Source organism: Lissotriton vulgaris, chromosome 1_1 (assembly GCF_964263255.1).
Source record: "Lissotriton vulgaris chromosome 1_1, aLisVul1.2, whole genome shotgun sequence".
NCBI classification, from domain to species: domain Eukaryota; kingdom Metazoa; phylum Chordata; class Amphibia; order Caudata; family Salamandridae; genus Lissotriton; species Lissotriton vulgaris.
In genome coordinates, this window is record NC_141685.1 from 1,779,281,748 (window position 1) to 1,779,302,068 (window position 20,321).

A 20,321-nucleotide genomic window follows, 5' to 3' on the forward strand; every position below is an offset into this window, starting at 1 on the left:
GGTCTCCCTTCCATTTTTGCTGTTGCCTCATGTGTTTTTGCTGGTGTTAGATGCTTTGAGCACTGTGCCACTGCTGTCCTTTGCCACAGTGTGAGTGCTCCCTACTGTAAATTGATGTCATGATTAGTGGTTCCATGATTGGATGTTTGGTTTACTTGCCAGAGTGTGCCCAGGGCGTGTAAATCCAAATGCTGCTAGTGGGCTTGCAGCACTGGTTGTGCCACCCACAGAAACGGCCTTGTAAAATGTGTCTAAGGTCTGCCATTGCAGAGCCTGCGTGCAGTCTGGTACTGTCATGCTGACTGGGCAAGTTCACCCACTTGCCAGTCCCTAAACCTTCCCTTTTCTTCATATTAGTCACCCCTATGGTAGGCCCAAGGGCAGGGTGCATTGTAAGTGTAAGGTAGGACATGCCCTGATGTGTGTGGCAATTATTACAGTTTATAATCCGAGCAGGCTCAGAGAACATGGCAGAAATTCAAGTTTAATATGCCTGGACTCAGAATAATAAAATACATCTTTTAGTAAAGTTTATTTTAATATTCTGTGTTTGCAAATACCACTTTTAGAAAGTAGGTATTTGCTTGTATTCCTTGTCTGGGTTTGTGTTTGACAGGTCTGGGGAATTCCAGGAGACAGGCTGGGGCTGTCCGGTGGTGAATAGGGAGATCTGCATCTACATGGGAGGGAGGAGTTGCACCTGGGACCTGAATATGGGCCTTCCTTCTACAATGCTGGCTCCACCCCTGTGGTGTGTCTGATGTCTCTGCCCTGCACACTGAAAGAAGAGAAGGAAGACTGTCAACAAAGTGTTCCTGGACTATACTTGCCTTCCACAATGCTGGCTCCACCTCCTGTGGGGCGTCTGATGTGCCTGCCCTGCGTGGTGAAAGGAAGGGAGAGGTCTGGTAAACAGAGTACTTCTGAACTGGCTTGAACTGGGCACAGGCCCATCTCCCCTTAGAGAACAAAGGATTTGGGGGTATAAGTATTGGGGCCCTGAGCCAAAGAAATTATATCACTTCTGGACTTACAAGACGAAACCTCTGCTGAGGAGAAGGAACCTGAAGAAACTGAGGAGAGACTATTCCCAAGCTGAAGCGCTGCTTGGGGGATTGGCCTGCAGTGGTTGCCTTGCTGCCAAAGGGAGGAGAAAGACTTTGTGGACTTTTCTTTCCAACTTGTGCAAAGATCTCCAAGGGCTTGGAAGAGAGCTTGCCCCCTGACCGAAGTCCCAGGACCAGTGGACTTCACCAGCCTTTGTGAATTGCTGCTGGAAACAAGTGGCTACAGAGACAGGGAGCTGTGACCGACTTTCAAGGCCGGCCCTGTGTCCTGTAGGCACTGCACCAAGCAAAGTCCGCCTCGAACAACGCAAGCTCTGCGCTCACCGACTCCGTCAACGGACCGTAGCCTGAACCGCGACTGGAAGGACACCGCGATGTGCAACGCCTCGCTACACCGAATTGAACTGGTCTGACCAGCGCGGTCACTGCTGCTGACTTCGAGTCCTGTGACCGCACTGGAGTTGGGCACCGCCAGAGACCCCCAATTCTAACAAACTCCAATGGTGATGAGGTCTTTTTTTGACATGACTTTAGAACCTCTTCTGAGTGGATTTCTACAAGCTTAGAAGCAAAGCAGTTTTTGATGCAGATTTTTCCTCAGAAGGGAATGGACACTTCCCTTTTTTCTAGGTAGTTTGCGCAGACTCAAGATTGGTCTTTTTCAGTCCTTGGTTATGGATCTCAGGGATTTAACAGATCTAACCCTCTTTTTTGAATGCTCAAAGGATATCCGAGAACTGATACTGCCTTCCTCATCAGAGAGTACAGCAGATTCTGCAAATCCTACAGTCTTTGACTTTATGAAGAGGGTACAAACAGTAGATGCAATCCTTGTGGGGATTGTCAGTATGCAGTCTTTTCTTACCACATGACCCACAATGCCTGAAGAGTACTTTCTTTGAAGAATCTGACATTTTGAAACACAAAATATCCAAGATGTGAAGAAAACTGAGCAGAGCTCAGGGAGACTCCCGGTCACAATGACGTGCAGTAGAAAATCTGAGGGACTTGCCCCACGTTGGAGTTTTGTAGAGGGTGCTGTTGTCTGATTGGTTATATTTCAAGTTTGGTCCTTTTTTTGAATAAAATGACTAGCTGTACCGTGCCACACGTTGCTGTGGCTCAGTTTGGTTAAATGGAAGAGAAAGAAAAAAGTAAGCGCACTTTTCTAATATGGTTAGTTTCACAATGCTTGTGGGCAGACAATATGTTTTTGCGACTATTGTCACGTTGTGTATATATATAAACAGGCGCTAATGTTGCAAAGTGAACCAACTCCTCCCTGCTCCCACCACCCACTTCCCGGTCTGCCATCCTGACACCAACTGTCCATCCTGATACATGTAGACTATTGTCTCTATGCGTCCCTTGTAGTTTTTGCGCAGCAACCAAATCGATAGGGTCTGTTCAGCCTTTCGATTAAAAACACGCACGTATTGGACACGCGCGTATTGGAATCCAAAGTTGTGTCAAAACTTCAAATCAATCAGTGACAAACTTTCGAAGATTTAAGATTTTGAACAAACTAACATTGACATTTTTATGTGTCTGTTCGGGCTTTCGATTAAAAACATGCGCGTATTCGACACAAGCGTATTGGAACCCAACGTGGTGTATATAAAAACACGCCCCTATTTGAACAAACGAACATTGACATTTTTATGTTTCTGTTCAGGCTTTCGATTAAAAACACACGCGTATTCGACATGCGCGTATTGGAATCCAAAGTTGTGTGTATATAAAAACATGCCCCTATTCGAATCCAACGTTGTGCCAAAATTTCAAAGCAATCGGGGAAGAACTTTCAGAGATTTGCAATTTTGAACAAACGAACATTGAAATTTGTATGTATCTGTTCGGGCTTTCGATTAAAAACATGCGCGTATTCGACACAAGCGTATTGGAATCCAACGCTGTGTATATAAAAACACGTCCCTATTCGAATCCAACGTTGTGTCAAAATTTCAAAGCAATCGGTGTAGAACTTTCGGAGAACATTTACATTTTTATTTATATTGATGATATGGATGGGCGACTGCGGTGTATGCTAAGTGCATGACAGCCCATGATAATGTTATTTACTGCTTTTATAAAATTACTGTGAGACTCCCACCTCGTCGGCGGGGATGATTCAAGCATGTGAATCTATGAAAGATCCAATACTGGATAAAGTTAGATCGGTAAGTAAAAATAAAACGCACAAATCTTTTTTTTTTCTTTTTAAAGTGAGGGTTGTTGGGGCAGGGGTAGCAGGGTGAGTCAATCCAACATGGGGAGTTTGGGAAGGTGTTGGGAAATCCAAAGCAACATGGAGGAGGGTGGGAAGGACAGGATAGCAACACAGATGGCTCAGGTGAAGGGAAGCGACACAGATGATGCAGGGAGACAACAGGGAGAAGTATACAGGTGGGCGCAACAAGGAGGGGGCATGGAGAAGTATTTCAGCAACAGAGAGCACACACGGAGTATAGGGGAGATAAAGCACATAAGGGTGACCTATGCACTCTCTTGGAGTGCTTCATACGAAAGAAAAAAGTAGCGCTTGAAAAGCAAGCAGCAGAAGCAGAGATGCCAGCTAATCAATGATAAAAAGACAATGCTCCATAGGAGGGTCAAACACAAGCTTGACAAGCTGGAATGAAAGACAACCAATGGAAAGCAATGGGTGGGGTTCCAGTTCCTCTTCGTACTTGGTAAGGTACAATATGCCTCACAACACAGTACATGTGCTGAGTAGGAGGCTCAACCTAAAAGTGGCATTATAAAGTAAGCATTAGTAATGTGGCTTTGTTTGAAGTTGACTAAGAGCAACCACATTCATCCCTCTCTCCTATTCAAATAGTGCATGTGGGTTTGACACTCAGCAAGAACATGCATGTCTTCTTCACTCCACTTGGTGTCACTGATTTTGAGACTGTTGCATTCTCAAAAGCAACAACATAGATCTCAGCCTTGCTTGAGCCACCTGGGGGGCGGTGGCGGCGTGTGTGTGTGTGTGTGTGTGTGTGTGTGTGTGTGTGTGTGTGTGCTTGTGTGCGTGTGTGTGTGTGTGTGTGTGTGTGTGCGCGTGTGAGGCACACAGTTTTACATAAACATGTATATAATATCTATTTCTAAATATGTAGACAGAAAGATAGAAAATCATGCTCTAACATTGTGTAAATATAGTTAAACGTTTTATTTGTATACCTTTTTGTAAAAAGAAAATCTTCAAATGTGTTGGCTAGCTCTGGCCACATGCTGTCAAACTTTCCAGAAGATGCATGTTGCCTGGCAACTGGGAGTCCAATTGATAAAACTTTGAGCAGTGATGATACTGCAAGCTTCCATGTGCTTTCTGAAGGGCAGGCATACTTTAAACTCAGTGGTATCCTTAATGTCTAGAGAAATGACAAAAAAGATTGCTTTTCGTATGAACAATATAACCTTTGCATTTTAGACCATGATTAACCGCATTATAACAGGTAGCCATATTCACAAAGGTTTTTCAGCAGCAAAATTAAGTATATGGCCAAAAATACCTCATTTAAATTTGCCAGAAATTCAAAAAATGTAGGAGTGGAAAAACAATCTGCAGTAGTAACTTCCATACAACGGGTGGAAAGAAAATTAGCTACTTACCTATAGCTACGGTTCACCAGTATTGGTATCTTTCATAGATTCACATGCTTGAACAATCCCCGCCGTACTGTGGGACTCCCACTACGACGACGGGGATGATTCAAGCATGTGAATCTATACAAGATCCAATACTGGAGAAGAAAATGAGTTACTTACCTGTAACTACGGTTCTCCAGTATTGGTAACTTTCATAGATTCACATGCTTGAATCATCCCCCTCGTCGTAGTTGGAGTTCCACGGTACGACGGGGATGATCTATGAAAGATCCAATACCGGAGAAGAGGGAGTCACATGGCCAGGTTTGTCTTCTAAGAATCCTCAAGAGATGCATGATTTTGGTATCTACAAACTCCAGTCAAACCACTTTTGATGCTGGAAATGGCTGCAAAGTTACTCCTCTTCCAAGATGGGAACCAGAACGGATCACCCCCAGATCCACCTGTACTTCCACATGTTTTTTTCTTGAGCACGGTCCAAACATTCAACATGATGTTGGGGTTTTGAAAAACAAAGACACACATTTTTGCAAATAGAATTACTCTATTTAGTTATCGGGGGGGGGATGGGGGGCGGCCGCTCAGGCTGATGGAATAGTGATTCTTAAGGAGGCATTACCAATGGTCGATAATCTGTAGCAAGAGGGGGAGAAGTTACTAGCACTGATCCCACTGCCACAGGAAGACGAGTATGGTAGTCATGCAACATAGCTGCCAAATCATGTACCAATGCAACAGGCAGCTGTGGGTTTGTGGCGTGGCATCATAAACTGTAGTTTTTCCTAACATTGGCAGTATTGAGGCCCATAATATTCATCCTCATCCTCTTCTTCCTGAATCATGACATTGAGTTGTGAAGGACTCTGAGCAGGACTAAACATTCCATCATAATCGGATTCCTCTAAAAACGGACTGGGAGGCAAAGGAGCAATGTGAGAGGGTTCCTGCAAAAAACCTCCTTTGAGGTGCCATGTGTCACCAAGCAGCTTCACTGTGCGTCTGCCCTGTCAGGAAGTGATTACACTGGTGTAGATACAGAGATATCTTTGATCCATTCATGATTTTTCACACTTTAGTTGGGTGGGTCAGAGATTCCACTGTATTTTATCAAATTCCTCAAACGTTTCAACAACATTTCTACAGCTAAATATAATTTCTTAAGGTTTCAGGATTCAAACCCTGTTGACAGTGTCAAAAGTTGATGTTCATCTGCATGTGGTGTTTGGAGCTTGACCACAAGCCCTTAGCTTCTGCTTCTGACTCCTGTACCTCCATGCAATCGAAAGTCAGCAGGCAGCATAAAGCTCAGACTCATACTGACAACCCCCAATAGGTATTTTTCCCCTTTGTCAAGTAATTGACCTGGGATGAAACTATTCACCTCAGGATCCTCCTGCAAAAAGCACATAATCTGAAGGATAAGTACACTTCTTCTGCTAGGAAAACATTCAGCTCCCAAGTCTGTTCGTACTGCAGTGCCCTTCCCATACGCCTTTCTCTTCCTCAGTTCTCAGAGTCAATCCCGGTTTAAAAAAAGCATAAACTGGAGAATCCTGCTCTTTCTACCCACACATCTCAGGTCAAGGACTTTCCGAAGGCCAAACTGGTTTTTCCTGGGCTTCCTTCACCCCTCTGGGCCCCTCAAGATCCCAAAGGTGGGCTAGACCTTTCAGGCTAAGGGATTTTCATCCCCATGCCACCAACCACTCCACTTCCAAAGGGTCCATCCTTGGTGCCGCTTCACTAAAAGCCACCACCTCCCAAGAGACAGTCCAACATTCTTCGATGTCAATTTCAAAATCATCTGCAACGCTGTCTTTAAAGCTGTTTTCAGCCCCATCTCAGCCCTCAAAATTGCAAGACATCATTTGGGTGGTTAGAGATCTTACTGGCGCCTAACCCCATAGCCCATATATCGGCAAGCACTGAAGAACTGTTGTGTCAAATTCCAAGGCACTGGAAGTAAAAAATCAGGGCCTTAGGAGCATGAAGGAAAATCATTTGTTATCAAACAAATGATGGACTCTACTTGTATCTTCTAATGCCAGTGGCCTAAAGATGTCCCATAAAGGTGCTACCTCTTACCTGTCTGCCTATCTTTCTGAGGAAGATTACGTTCATAGGTGTGGAGTGCAGGGCAGCAGAGGCACTTGAGCTGCACCTTACTTCGCGAATTCAAAATCTAACATCCTCATACAAATTCTACAGCTATCTTTGGCGGTCTCCGAGCATTTGGTTTACTGTAGCCAGTTCTGGCTAACTGGAGAAGCACATTTCCAGACCAGCAACCCACTGAATGACTGCATGGTGACAAAAGACTGCATCATCTAGTAAGAGGTTTCTGTTGACTCACCCTTCTCCTGAGAGTTTGGTGGTGCAATCATTATCAGTGAAACTAACTCCCAATGCCTTCCCCACTGGATCTCCGGACCCTGCAGCTAAACAACTTCACTTCAAGTGAGGCAACGTTTTCACTTTAGGAAGTCTGCACTGCTAATACCAAGTGCCTTCTAGCAAGATAAATTCAGGCACTGTTCAAAATGGCAAAGCTGGTTATCACCAAATACATGAGAAATACATGGCAAAATGCACACTACTCATCTACTTTAAATTAATATTGAATCACTTATTGGAACATACTTTAACAGTCTAGATCCAGTACCAGTATAGGAACTGTTTAAAATGTATAGACATTTCTACCCTGCATACTACTAGGCGTCAATGTGTAAAACTGAACAGATGTAGATAGTGGCAGAATAAAATAAAATGAGTCCTACTGGTATCACTCTGAAGCAACAATTTCCCGAGAACCGCCTTCACAGATGTAATTAGTACTCATCTGTAATAACTGATACGTTGTAATCCTACAAACACTTTATGTTAACAACTCTAGGAACCTATGAAACCTGGTGACAACACAGTAAACTGTAACCAACAAGTTTAAATAGTTAAGTCACACAGCACTATTATACACTTCTCATGTGGGTTTGGCTCCATGTCCTGAGAAAGTCCATACTTGTGTAGGTTGTTGAAAGCAAGATATAATACCTAACGATGAAACAGTGAAGGAACATTTTGCTTTTCTTCTCAGTGTTCTTGCACAGCGGTAACAAAGATCTAAATTTCATTTTACTACATAAAGTGAATACGTCACTCTAGCTAAATTCCTTATTAAAGGTGATCTATAGTATACACAATAGTGATGTATAAAGTGCTTGAATGAATCTCAGCCCCTGGTAATTACTCTGCTGAATGGGTCCATCGTTATTTTGTACACAAAGCCTAACCATATGCAAATCAGTCTTGATCATGCTCCAATGTGTCCTGAGCACACTGTGACACTGGAACAAAGCTATGCCTGTCTGATTAACCCTAACTAGAATAAATCGGGTCCTGGGCTGCTTGCATTCCAGTGTGGGGAGAACCTTTCCTGGCAATTCGGGCTGTACTGTTCCCACTGGAGCAGGGTCAAGGCTGATTTATTTATATGGCTGGGTCGACACTGAGATGGCATGGTGTGCAAAATAACAATGGTCTGGGATGTGGCCCGAGTGATTACCAGTAGCTGAGATTAATGCAAGCATTCCATCCATCACTTTTTTGTATACTTAATGGTAATCTAGGACATAGTTCTGAGTACTTTGCAAAATCTATTTTTTCTTCGTGGAGGAAAATCACAAAGTAGAAGTCTGCAAACTTCTTTAGGTTGCTCAACAGACCAATGGATAGCAGACGCCCCTTTGTCAAGGTAATTCAGGAAACAATTTTAGGGTTCTCAATCTTGGATCTCTATTTAGATTCCTTGCATAACAGCCAATAACCCTTGTGGTTATTTCAGTTTACTGCACTGGTCCAGGGGACAATCTTGTTCTGAAGAACCACATTAATCCTTCCATCCAATATATAGCTAATTCCTAAACAGAATATACTGAACACCCATTCATCAATTCCATATCTTTTTTGGCTTCTTCATTCAATTAACTCGAATACTTTCTTCATCGTTTCAAGTCTAATACTTCCTCTGAAATAAGGTTATTCATATGCATGGTTTTCCAAAGATATCAGTCAGTGCTGTGTACCTACACAAATGACATTTCATACACCTGGCTACTTCGATTTAAAGATTAATGTGATTCTAAACTCCAGCTGTTTCTTACACCATGAGACAATGTAAGAAACTAGGGTTAGATCACTGTAAATTACACATGAGAAGAGAAAGCACATTATAGTAATTCAAGTTACCGGTGTCACAGGAATTACCCCGAGCCAGTTGTAGATTTCTGTACTTTTCTTTATGTATCAAATAACAGACTGAGGTTTCACAGGGGCCAGGGTATATTTTGCATAGCCTTCAGTCACAGGTGGAACTATTGGGAGAGGGCAGTCCACACATGCCTCTTACTCATGCAGGGAATGGGAATACAGAGGATACCCCACATCTGTTGTTTTTGATCAACCCAAAAAGCACCAACGAGGTGGCTAATATCTACTCTCTGGACATCGTTTTGTACCCAGGGGTTATACAAAATCACGGATGTGTCCCAGGCACTCAAATTGTATACTTTAATTTACATTTTTCAAAGAAATGCATCCATTAAACACAGAGCAAAAGTCTATGAGTAAAGTATGCTCAAGCGAACGTGCAATTGCTTCTAATCTAAAAACATATAAATATGCATGAAATATGTTTCCTTACCTTAATGATGTTTTGAAGTACTTTCTCGCTAACAACAGCCTTGTGACAAGCAGTCTTTTGATATAAATCCAGCACAACCTCCAACGACCGTTCTGCAAAAGGTACATAATTCAAGGCAACCCACTCTGCCTACGAAAAGGAAAGGATGTTTGCAACACCATTAGAGGGGTATGTTTGAAAGAACTAGTTATTGTTAGTTGAATTTTATTTTCTGTTGTCACTGTGCTTCATGCATGATCCCACACAAAGGAATGAGGTGAATGGGTACACAGTTAAGCAAGCTGGACACAAGCATGTTTCCAAGTAAAGTAGGAAATACAAAGAATCAAGCTGGATGTGGATTTAGAAAATATTTAATTATTTGAAGATCTATAAGCTAAGGGCAAATGTCAATGAAATGTAACTCACCGGTGCAAACAGTTGAATCTATTGTGATCCCATGTGTTGCAGGGCACATAAAATGAGAAAAATTGAGGTATACAAACATTACCTTTTAGGAAATATTTTACACATCGTTCTTAGAAAAAACTGCCACACATACAGACTTTAACATGCCTAAGATTACATAAATTACTAAAGTATTTACACAAAGGAAGCATTTGGTTGTTTCCCTTTCCTCCTTTGGTTTTCATAACAGAAAAAAAATATATATATCATATATATATATATATATATATATATATATATATATATATATATATATATATATATATAAATATATATCTTTTTAGACAGAGCAATCTAACAAGCATGTCACTCACTAACACTCTAACGTATAGTACCAGCTAAATACATGTTACTGGCTGACTTGTGTGTCATTATAACATCCTGTGTCAATAAACCAATGTTTCCTATAGATAACCTTTTGACTATCTTGAAATAGCTCCCAGCAGCACACTGTAAACACCACAACATTTTTCCACAGGTGGGTGCGACATAGACTGATCCCTCCATAAGTGCCTCCTTAACAACGAATGCACATAATGTCTTGGGTATAACTAGTGTGGTTAATTTCCAGATATATTTTTGCAAATTATGTGCCAAGGACTATTCCAAGGTCACTGTCAGGATGGAAATGCCTCCTAAATGGTGTAACATCATTTTCCCGCCGAGAATTCCCATCTGAGAGTATCTGGTATCCTGATGTTTGGCCCCAGCCTCATGCTAATCTTGCATGTCCGCAAAGGACTAGGTCTGTCCCTTGATAAGAGTGTAGGCCTGGACCTGTACTGGACATGAAGGGGCGCACCAAGCACACAAGCACGCTCTCTTGCGGATTACTGTCCTTGAAATTGACCTGTAGAGCAAAGTAGCCACCATAACGTTTTTCTGTGATCAAATACTTCAAAGCTCATGAATGTCTGTATATATATATGTGTGTGTGTAGTTTAAGTGATGCATACAGCATGAGTGTATGAGTGAACCAGAGTAAAGGAGGCCTGTGAGTTCCATTTTAGAAACCCCTGGCCTGTTCATGTGCACAAAATACAGGTGAGGTTACTTTCCCAGACAGCAGAGGGTATTGTTGACATTCTTGTGACTGGAAGGAGTAGAACTAGACAAGGAAGTGGGAAAAGAGGAAACAGGCTTCACTTGGTAATCCTATAAGGTCATTTTCCTTCAAAGAGCTGCTGATTAGTCGTCCTTGCACACCCATTTGGTATAGGGTGACACTGCAGTCTCTATTGTTCAGAATGTAGAGCATCTTGTCTCTCTTCCTGGTCCCTGTCTGTGCGGCTGTTGATAGCCAGGTGCAGAAGGCTTGCACCTCTTCGTGATTTTGTTTTGAGTTGTCCAACTTGGAAACGATCCTGCTGTGAGGCACATCACTGTAGACAAAAGCGGAGTATGGAAGTCAGCCTGAGAAGGACACATTAAAGGAGAACCAACCAGAACTGGTTTCAAAAGGGCAAATCAAGAACACAGACCTCTGGTCTGCTGCACATGTATAAAAGAGGGACCCAGTAGATCTACTTGTTCCAATTCCAAGTTCTCTCTTACCAGGGAGGGGGAGTGCTACAGAGTACCCAGAGGACTACTGTGCAACTAAAGATGGTGTCTGACGGACAACCTGCTTCCCAGAGGTGAGGCAAAACCACCTGGAGTATGATCTGAAGAAGCAACTGTCTCACAGTCCTGATGCTTAGAAAGGAGCTGCCCGAAAGAAGAGAGAAGGAGTGAGCTAACATTACAGGAGGAACTGACTTTCAGCATGGACAAGAGACGTTGACCCCAGATCTTCAAATGACGTAAGCTCCCAGTTTTCAGCATGTCACCAAGCTGAAATGAAGGATCTGTGGCACTAACGAAGTGTGCCTGTGGGGGCTCATCCTGATGAAACATGCCTGCACCATACAAGGTTCCCTGTGCCACCCGCAACAAGGGGAGCTTGGTCAATGGGTTCTTTCCCACTTTCTACAAACCTCCACCCCGTTTCTTTTTTTGTTAACTTCAATTACTCCGTAATATTTCCATTTTAGTTCTGTCATTAGCCAAAACATTTTGACTTTACTAAAATTATATGTATGATATAGATTCATAAAGTGCCTTTTATCACCTCTCTTCATCAATTGGTCTGTTGTGCCATTCACATTTGCTTCCTCTCACTAAAGCATACAACACTGGTCAATTTTTCATCCAACTTAAGCCATAGATTAACTTCACTTTGAGTGACTGCATTTTTACTCTTTCACAAGAAGCACAGCCACACACAAGCTACTTCCATTCAGTGCCACTGTTTTGTTTTGACTTTATAATTACATTAGCATTGTCTTAACGTTTAGAGCCTGATGTGATAGCAAGTGGCTTATGATGTGCACACAGGACCTGCACTTGCTTTATCAGACCCATCTCTTGCCAATGCTGTTGTAAATTCCTTTTTGAGTGACCTTGTTCATCTGACCGCTGCTATTTCACATCAGCTCATATGAACTCTGAATATATGCTACAATCTTAACAACCCTCTTTTCCTTTCTTTCTTTCCCTCTCTCTTTTGTCTTCTCTTTTTCCTGCTTTACATCTGTCCATATTTTTTCTTTAATTCTTTCTTTCCTCCTGACCTTTTTTCTTTCCTTCATTCTAGTTTTCCTTCCTTCGTTCTTTCTTTCTTATTCACCTTCTTCGTATGTGGCTTTATTATTTCTTTATTAACATCTAGCCTTCATTCTTGCTTGCTTTCTTTCTTGCCCTCCTTTGTTACTTCCTTCTTTACCTTCTTTCCTGCTTGCCTTTTTTGTCTACATCATCTCAGATATTCATAATGCCACCATACACAAGGTTGCACAATATGAGCGAGCACACTTACATAAGTCCTTTGATTGGAAGGTCAAAGTTAGACTGAGTGCTGAGTTTTTTATACCCTTGGTGGCAAGTAAGGTAGCAAAAAAGCTTGATAATCCTGTTAAAATGTTCACTCTTATGAGTGATAAGCTGCATGGTTCTCTCAGCAACGTGTTCAGCCCCCAAGACTTTTGTAGAGGCTGGTTTTGGCATAGGGCGCTAAACCGTTTGGAAGTTCTCCTGTCACCATTTGAGTGTTTGATAACACCCTAAGTGGGCAAGTGTAGGAGATTGGCTTAGTATATGGTGCACACTTATTTAAGTGAAGGACCTTGCACTTATCTAGTCGACCATTATGGTGATTTTAGTGGTCTTAGATTACCTTAGAAAGCTATTTAAATAGTAGCTTTGGAAAGTAGCCTTCAGGCTTAGTCCAGAAGAAGTGTTAAGCAGCCTGTTTTACCAGATCTAATCATGTAGTGTAGGTTAAACAGAAAAGAACCACACAGTGTAGTTATAAAAATATGTCTATTACACAACACTCACTAACACATTGGTATATCTCCTACCCAGAGATATCAACAATAGTACACAATATTAGTTCAACTGCAAGAGATAAGTACGCACAAAGCATAGTGGTCTCCAGGGGGAGACCAAACCATATACTAAGAAAGTGGAATGTGAACTGTGACCGAAGTGGAGACTTGGACCAAGAGACTCAGAAGAGCTAGGGACACAAGGAACCCCACGGAGGCTGTGTGCAGAGCAGAAACACAGCCGCGTATCAATAGAAGCCAACTGGAAAGTTGCGGTTGCAGTTTTGAAGAAGAAGGGGGCTTTCCTGTGGACCCTTAAGAAACCCTGTGAAAGACAGAAGGTTGATGAGGCCCCCTGTGAGAAGTTGGCCTGGTATATAATGCTCACTAGTTCTTAGTGATCACTTTGTACCATGCCAAGCAACCCTTATGATGATTGGTTGTAATTCAACCTTGTAGACCAGTTATCCTAGTGGTAACGTGGACAAAGCAGTCTTAGGCTAAACTCTGAAAGGCATGTGAAGCCAGCTGTTATACCATACACAACCCCCTTGAATACCAAATGAAAGGGACACCACACAGATATATATTGAAAATATATATTGATTTATTAACTATAAAATCCCCTGGACTCTTTATGAGCACAGAAGCACAAGCGTTAAATCACAAGACAGTTTAAAATACACAAAAGTTGCACAATATGGATGAGCCCTAGGGGCCACCTAAACCATATACTAAGAAAGTGGTATAAGAGATACCAATAGGAAAGGGAACAGGCCTAGGGCCTTGGGAATCGCTGGAGCTATTCGAGACTAGCAGTGACTAAGTCGGGAAAGGCCCACGGGACTCGGGTGCAGTGTTCAAAGTGCACGCACTTTCCAATGTAAAGTCTATGGTGCGTAAAAGTTACACAAAGTTAGTTTAAGGGCACTTCCGCTGAACCTAGAGGAACAAAACTTAAGACACAGACCCTAGAGGTGTGTACCAGTGTAGGGACACCGGCGTTGCAATGTTACCTCACCCACAGGAAGTGGGTGCACAGGGTCGAAGTGGCGTCGGGTTTTGACACGCAGGTTCTTGGCGCTTGAAGCTGAAGATGCTGCAGGCGATGTGAAGGAGAAGTGTCCGGTGGATCCAAGGGTGGATCTGAAGTGGTGAAGACCTGAAAGCAGAGGGGACAATGTTCAAAGTCACTGACCAGTGACCACCGTGGAACCAGATTGGAACCAGGCAAAGTCGGGTGCAAACAGGTGATGAGGTGTTGCTTCTCTCTGCAGCCACGTAGACACGAAGAGGTCAAGGACGTCCAGGAGTCGATCACGAGCTGTCCCTCGAAGGCTCTAGCTGATGGCGGTGTCAGCAACTCGATTGAAGCAAACAAGCCTTGGCTAATGCAAGCCACGGGGAAAGTGAAAAAGGCTTATTACTCGGACCAGCAAGGTCAGAGCGGGTACTCCTTTCTACAGGAGCGAGGGCAGGTCTGGAGCAACCAGACCCACAGTGTAAATTGTAGGTTTCGTCACCAAGATGGCCGCTGATCACGTGACAAGCGGCCGGGATGGCGAGTCGAGTGGCACAAAGCAAAAGGGCCCCACGCAGATCGTGGAGATGCTGGAGGGCTGATCTTTGGTGCAAATGCTGCTCGGTTGTGGGGCTTCTTAAACCCCAAAGCACAGAGTCAAGGGTGCCTCGGGTGCTGCGCAGTCAGCGTCTCGGGGGTCTTTCAAGATGTCCGCTCCCACGTCTCTCGGTGCCTCCACGGGTCCCTTCTTTGCAGGGACTGTGGATTGGGCTGTGAAAAGTCTGGGAAGCTGGGTCTTGTCAGGCTCTGCACTCGGGCTCTGGCGGGAGGCGGCGGCAAAGCAGATGTCGAGGTGCTGGGTGATGCCTGTGTTCACAGGGTGGCCCCTCCTAGGCCACAAGGGAGATTCTCTTCAGTCTTCTGTGCAGCAGAATGTCGAAGTCCAGTCTTCTTCTTGTTTAAAGTTGATTTCAGGATGATCTGAGTGCAATGGCACTGCTCCCACTCTTATTCCCAATCTGAGGGGTGGATCACCTACTAGGTCCCTCCTCTGGGAGGAACCAGGAAGGGGAGTGGTTACACCCCCTCTCCTTTGTCCAGCTCCTCGCCAGGACTGGGGCTGGAAAGCCCCAGAACCGGTTTGGGCTGGCTTATGCACAGGGACACCTTGTGCGCCCCAGGCATGTCTCAATCTATTCAGCCCTGTCCTACCCAATACACAAAACCCTGTCTGGGGTGGTGCTCGCACCTCCCCAGGAAGGAAACCCTTTGTCCAGGCCCTCCTCGCTGGAAGGACTCCCAGCAGCAGGAGGTCAGACATGTGTCTGTGGTGGCAGCATCCATTTTGTGATGCTGAGGCTCTGGTTAACTTTAACCGGGGTTAAGGCTACACACATGTCGTGCCCCTCTAGAAGGGTGGAATGCTATCCCCGTCGACAGAACTGTCGAGGGGATGGTATTCCAATTTGTATGACACCTTACTCGACATGTTTTGATAAAGCCAAACCAAAGATAGCATATAACCGCGAGGATTATAATGCACTTAAGAGTATATGGTATGGCAATATCCCAGAACAGCTTAGGGAGTGGTTCCCGACAGCTGCAGACAGGCTCAGCTCACGCTAGAGCACCCTCTCACATATTTCCAAGCACTCTGCCTCCAGGACTGATGAGGCCTTCCATAGGAGTGGCTGATAGGAACATATGTGTCCAGTTTAGGGTTAGATATAGGGATACTATATCTAAGCAAGAGGTGATTACACCAACTTACCCCAGCTGAGTGATCAGCCAGTTGTGTCAAATATGGAGGCCAGGCCAGGGGTGGCACAATACATGCTGCAGCCCCTGGTAGGCCTTGGCTACACCTATGCCCTGGGTACCTATGGTACACTGTTACAGGGGCCTATAAGGTGAACCAATTCCAATTGTTTTATGCACCTAAGGTACATGGAGTCCATTTTAAGGAGAGAGCAATCGGCCTGGGGCCCTGAATAGCAGGATCCCAGGCCAACTAAGTCAAAAACCAGCTAAACACCAGGCAAAAAGTTTGGGGGTAACCATAGTCAGATATCCACCTTCCTACACCCCCCACTTTTGGATACCCCAGGAATCAGGATACCTACAACAGGGAAGCCGGGTGCATAGGTGCGAAGTGACGTCTGAAACCGCTGTGGATCACAATGGAGGACTTCAGTAAAGATGCGCTGGCGAAGACTGTGAAAGAGTCTGGCAGAATCCAAGGGTGGATTCTTGAAATTCTTGAAGAGAAGAACCTGCAAGCAGGGGGAGAGAGAGTCTATGCCACTCCGAGGTGATCAGGAGGCACCGAAGAGCAATGCCCATTGACGACAGAAGATGCAGGAGTAATGCAGCTGGGAGGACCAGGAGACATGCATGAGCAGTCCCACTTCAGAAGTCGGGTAACAGAGGGTCGGTGTCTGGTGGGAGCACCAACAAGCCTTGGCAGCAGCAATAGACATGGTAAACTATAAAGGAGCAACTTTGGAACCAGCAAGGTCCAAGGGACTCACCAAGTGCAGGAAGTTAGAGCAGGCCGAAAGCAAGCAGGTGAGCCCACTGAAGCAAGAGAAGACCCTCAAGGGGACCCACAGGCCAAAGGCACAGGAGTCGCAAGAGTACCTCGAGCAGCTCACCAAAGATGAAGGCCCAGGGTGCAGAGGATGCAGTGATGACAAAGATCTTGGCAGGAAGAGATGCTGGAGGCTGGAGCTTCTTGTAGCACGAAGATCTCTGGGTTGGAGAGCCAACAAGCCTTGGCAGCGACAAGTCGACGCAGTGCACAGGCGTTTGGCCCGAGCGGTTCCGATAAGGAATACGGACCTCAAACTTACTGAGAGGACAGGTCAGGTCTCGAGGGAGTTGCAGAACCACCACCTGTGTTGCTGTGCCTTTCGAATTCTGTGTGACATCAGGAGCAGCAGACCGGTCATCTTCTATGGGGCGCCTATGCAGAGGAGTGACTCATTCACTCCAAGGGAGATTACTTTGGGTGTCCTTGATGCATACAGGTCTGTTGAAGACCCTGGAAGAAGCACAGACACAGGTAATGAAGAAGACTTGCAGAACAGCTAAACCAGGAGCAGCCGGAGTCTTTCTTGATGCAGGCCCGGTTCCAGGCAAATTCCAGCGAAGTCCAGGTGTTCAGACGGTAGGACAGTGACGTAGTTTCAGGCTTGAGTCTTGTCCCACTAAGAATCGGAGGCCCCACCCACAGGTAAGCCAATTTAGGTCCTAAGAAAGGGGTTAGGAAGACTCAGGGGTCCCTCCCAGAGGAGGGGCTGGACAGAGTGGAGGATACTACCATATAATTTGTTCACTTTCACGCCAGAGCGGGAGCCATGGGCTCCCTGAACGGGCTCAAACCAGAGTAAGCAAGGAGGGCACCAAAAGTGCCCTTCAAAGCAGTCTGGTGGTGCTGGCAAGCTTCCCCACCCCAGCCTAATACAATAAGTCCTATCTGGGAGGTGGTCACACCTCCCTGTGATAGGAAACCTATTGTTCTACCTTCCCCTCCTCAAGCTCAGCTCAGTTCAGCAGTATGAGGGCAGAATCGTGTTTGTGGTCGGCAGCAGCACTAGCTTGCTTGCAGACCCTGAAAGGCTGTTACAGAGTACTGGGGGCTTCCCAGAGGTGCCCCCCAGTGCATAGAATGATACCTCCAACATCGGTAACCAATAACAAACATGCCCAGGTTCGGAACAGTCACTATATAGCTAGCCATCTCGCAATCAACTACGGGGTTTGCAGAGGTGTCCTGCTCATGCAGGGGCACAGTCACACTTATAACCCAACACCCTGCCATCAGGATTGAAAGGTTTACCTTTGAATAGACTTGTAGGTTTTAACTGTAGTGACCTGAGATATAAGCAAACTTATATCTGTAGTAAGTGGTGCTAGCACCAGCTTACAGAGGCTGCAATGGCAGGCCTGTAGTCACAGTTTGAGTGGTCTCTCATGGGTTGCACAATACATGCTGCAGCCCATGAGAGACCCCTGTGGTGCCTATGCCCTGGGTAACTTCGAGCCATATACTAGGGACTTACTGGGGTACAGCAGTAGCCAATTGTGGAGGTACACACATACTTACCATGACAAATCTAGGGAGGAAGCACTGACTGGGGTCTTGATTAGCAGGATCCCAGTCAGACTAGTAAAAAAACGTACTGACACCAGCAAAAAGTGGAGGTAACCATGAAAAATAATCCTACTTTCCTACAGTAAGTGTATACCCAGCCGAAGGCCCTGTGTTCACTGTGTTACACCTGCTGACAAACCCCAATGAGGGCAAAAACTGCTGTGGGTTGCTAGTCTTTTGGTTTAAAGAGGACCTGGCATTTTGGCTGGACAGTGCCTACTGGAGCAAGACCAATACTGATTTGCATATGGAAAGCATTCATCCCATCACATTTTCTGTGTTTGATGCCAAGATCTCATCATCAACCTCAGAAGAAAAATTGAAGGAAGCCAATTGCTGCTGCTTAACCTCCATGAATGAAGGTGCAGATTGAGCAGATCCAGGTACAAGACCCTGTACTGCTGCTGCAACAGTAGGTCTTCCCGAAATGGAAGCCTGATAGGAGGACACATGCTCATGACCAGACGTTCTAGGCACCTGCTACACCTGGCATCCTCTGCGTGGTTTTCCCCCTAACTTTTTGCCTACAGACTTCCTGCTTTGCTGACTTCGATTTTGCTGGCCTTAGGACTCTGCACCACTGCGAACAAGTGCTAAAGAGCTTGTGCTCTTTCCTTACAAAATGGTAAGATTGGCTTGTGCCCAATTGGCATATTTAATTTGCTTGTAAGGCCCTAGTAAGGAGGCCTGTAAATTAAATGGTACTAGCGGGACTGAGCACTGATTGTGCCACCCACTTAAGCAGCATTTTAAACATGTCACAGGCCAGCCCGTGAAGCCTGTGTTTGCAGATTTAAACTGTCACATCAACCTGGAAAAACAAAGCTTTTACCAGGCCAAACCTTCCTCTTTAATACAAGTCATCCCTAGGGTTGGCCCTGGACAACCCAGGGGACAGGGCAAAATGTATTTAAAAAGTAGGACATTCCCCTATTAAGTTCTACCTGTTTGGTAGTGAAAAACTCTTAAACGTGTCTTTCACTACTACAAGGCCTACCTCTCCCATAAGATAGCCTTGGAGCTACCTTAAATAGGAACAGGTAACTTACTTATGTTTGGTATCTTTAAAATTCTAATGAAATATCCTAACTAATGATGAAATCAGATTTTAAATTATAATATTGAAAACGGCCTTTACTGTTTGGTGTCTGCAGGCTGTCTCTGGATAACATGACGGAGTGCAATTGACAGTTAGGCTTTGTGTATTCCTCCTAGACAACAACACACAATACAGACCCCCCAGGATATAGCGGCATGGATTAGCAAATTTAGCGGCACAAAAATGGAAATTTAGCGGCACAAATATGGAAATTTAGCGGCAATTTTGCGGCATTTTGAGTGGCCATTTTTCCTACAACAAGCACAGATATCTTCGTTTTTTTAGTTATTTAACAACATGAAGCTATGTATATTTGGTTTCTTTACAATATAGACACTTTGGGGTAGATTTACAAGCCCCTTGCGCTGCTTTTACGCCGCCGTTGCGTCACTTTTGTGACGCAGCGGCGGCGCAAAAGATGCACCATGGTACAACGTGACGCCGGAGAGTACGGCCAGGGTGCGGATAGGACGGCTCATGTGTGCAGAATCCGGCCCACCTGCGGATGTAAAGATACGACTCGCAAACGATCTCTGTAAATACTAAAAGTCATAAAGTTAGACCTTTGTCTAAGATTACCTTTGGGAATCGGCCCATAAGTTTCTCATTGCTTAAATAGATGTAATTTCTGATATTTATGTTTCCCTCGTCTTCATTGCTTGATTTGCTTGTGAGAAAGTGTCATTCATAATCGTTGAAATGCAACTCATATTCACACTGAAAGTATGAAAATGTCAGACATTGCAATCTGAAGCCTTGACAGTTATGCTGTTTTATTTACGAATAGAGGCCACTATTATTTTGGCGCCAGCGCGTACTTTCTGTTCCAGAGGACACTGCTTGTTGGTG

At 44.6% G+C, this 20,321-nt stretch overlaps 1 protein-coding gene across 2 annotated transcripts in view; it reads right to left on the reverse strand.

Moving 5' to 3' along the window:
• The window catches only part of MON2 (MON2 regulator of endosome-to-Golgi trafficking), a 966,303-nt gene that overhangs the window by 155,415 nt on the left and 790,567 nt on the right, over nucleotides 1-20,321 (reverse strand). Inside the window, exons 28-30 of one of the 2 annotated variants that reach the window (XM_086919097.1) lie at nucleotides 9,790-9,807; nucleotides 9,382-9,510; nucleotides 4,257-4,447 (exon numbers count right to left, since the gene is read on the reverse strand). In XM_086919097.1, the coding sequence (XP_086775223.1) occupies nucleotides 4,257-4,447; nucleotides 9,382-9,510; nucleotides 9,790-9,807 (338 nt within the window). The remainder of the gene's footprint in view (nucleotides 1-4,256; nucleotides 4,448-9,381; nucleotides 9,511-9,789; nucleotides 9,808-20,321) is intronic. The other variant, XM_086919098.1, reaches the window with a different exon arrangement.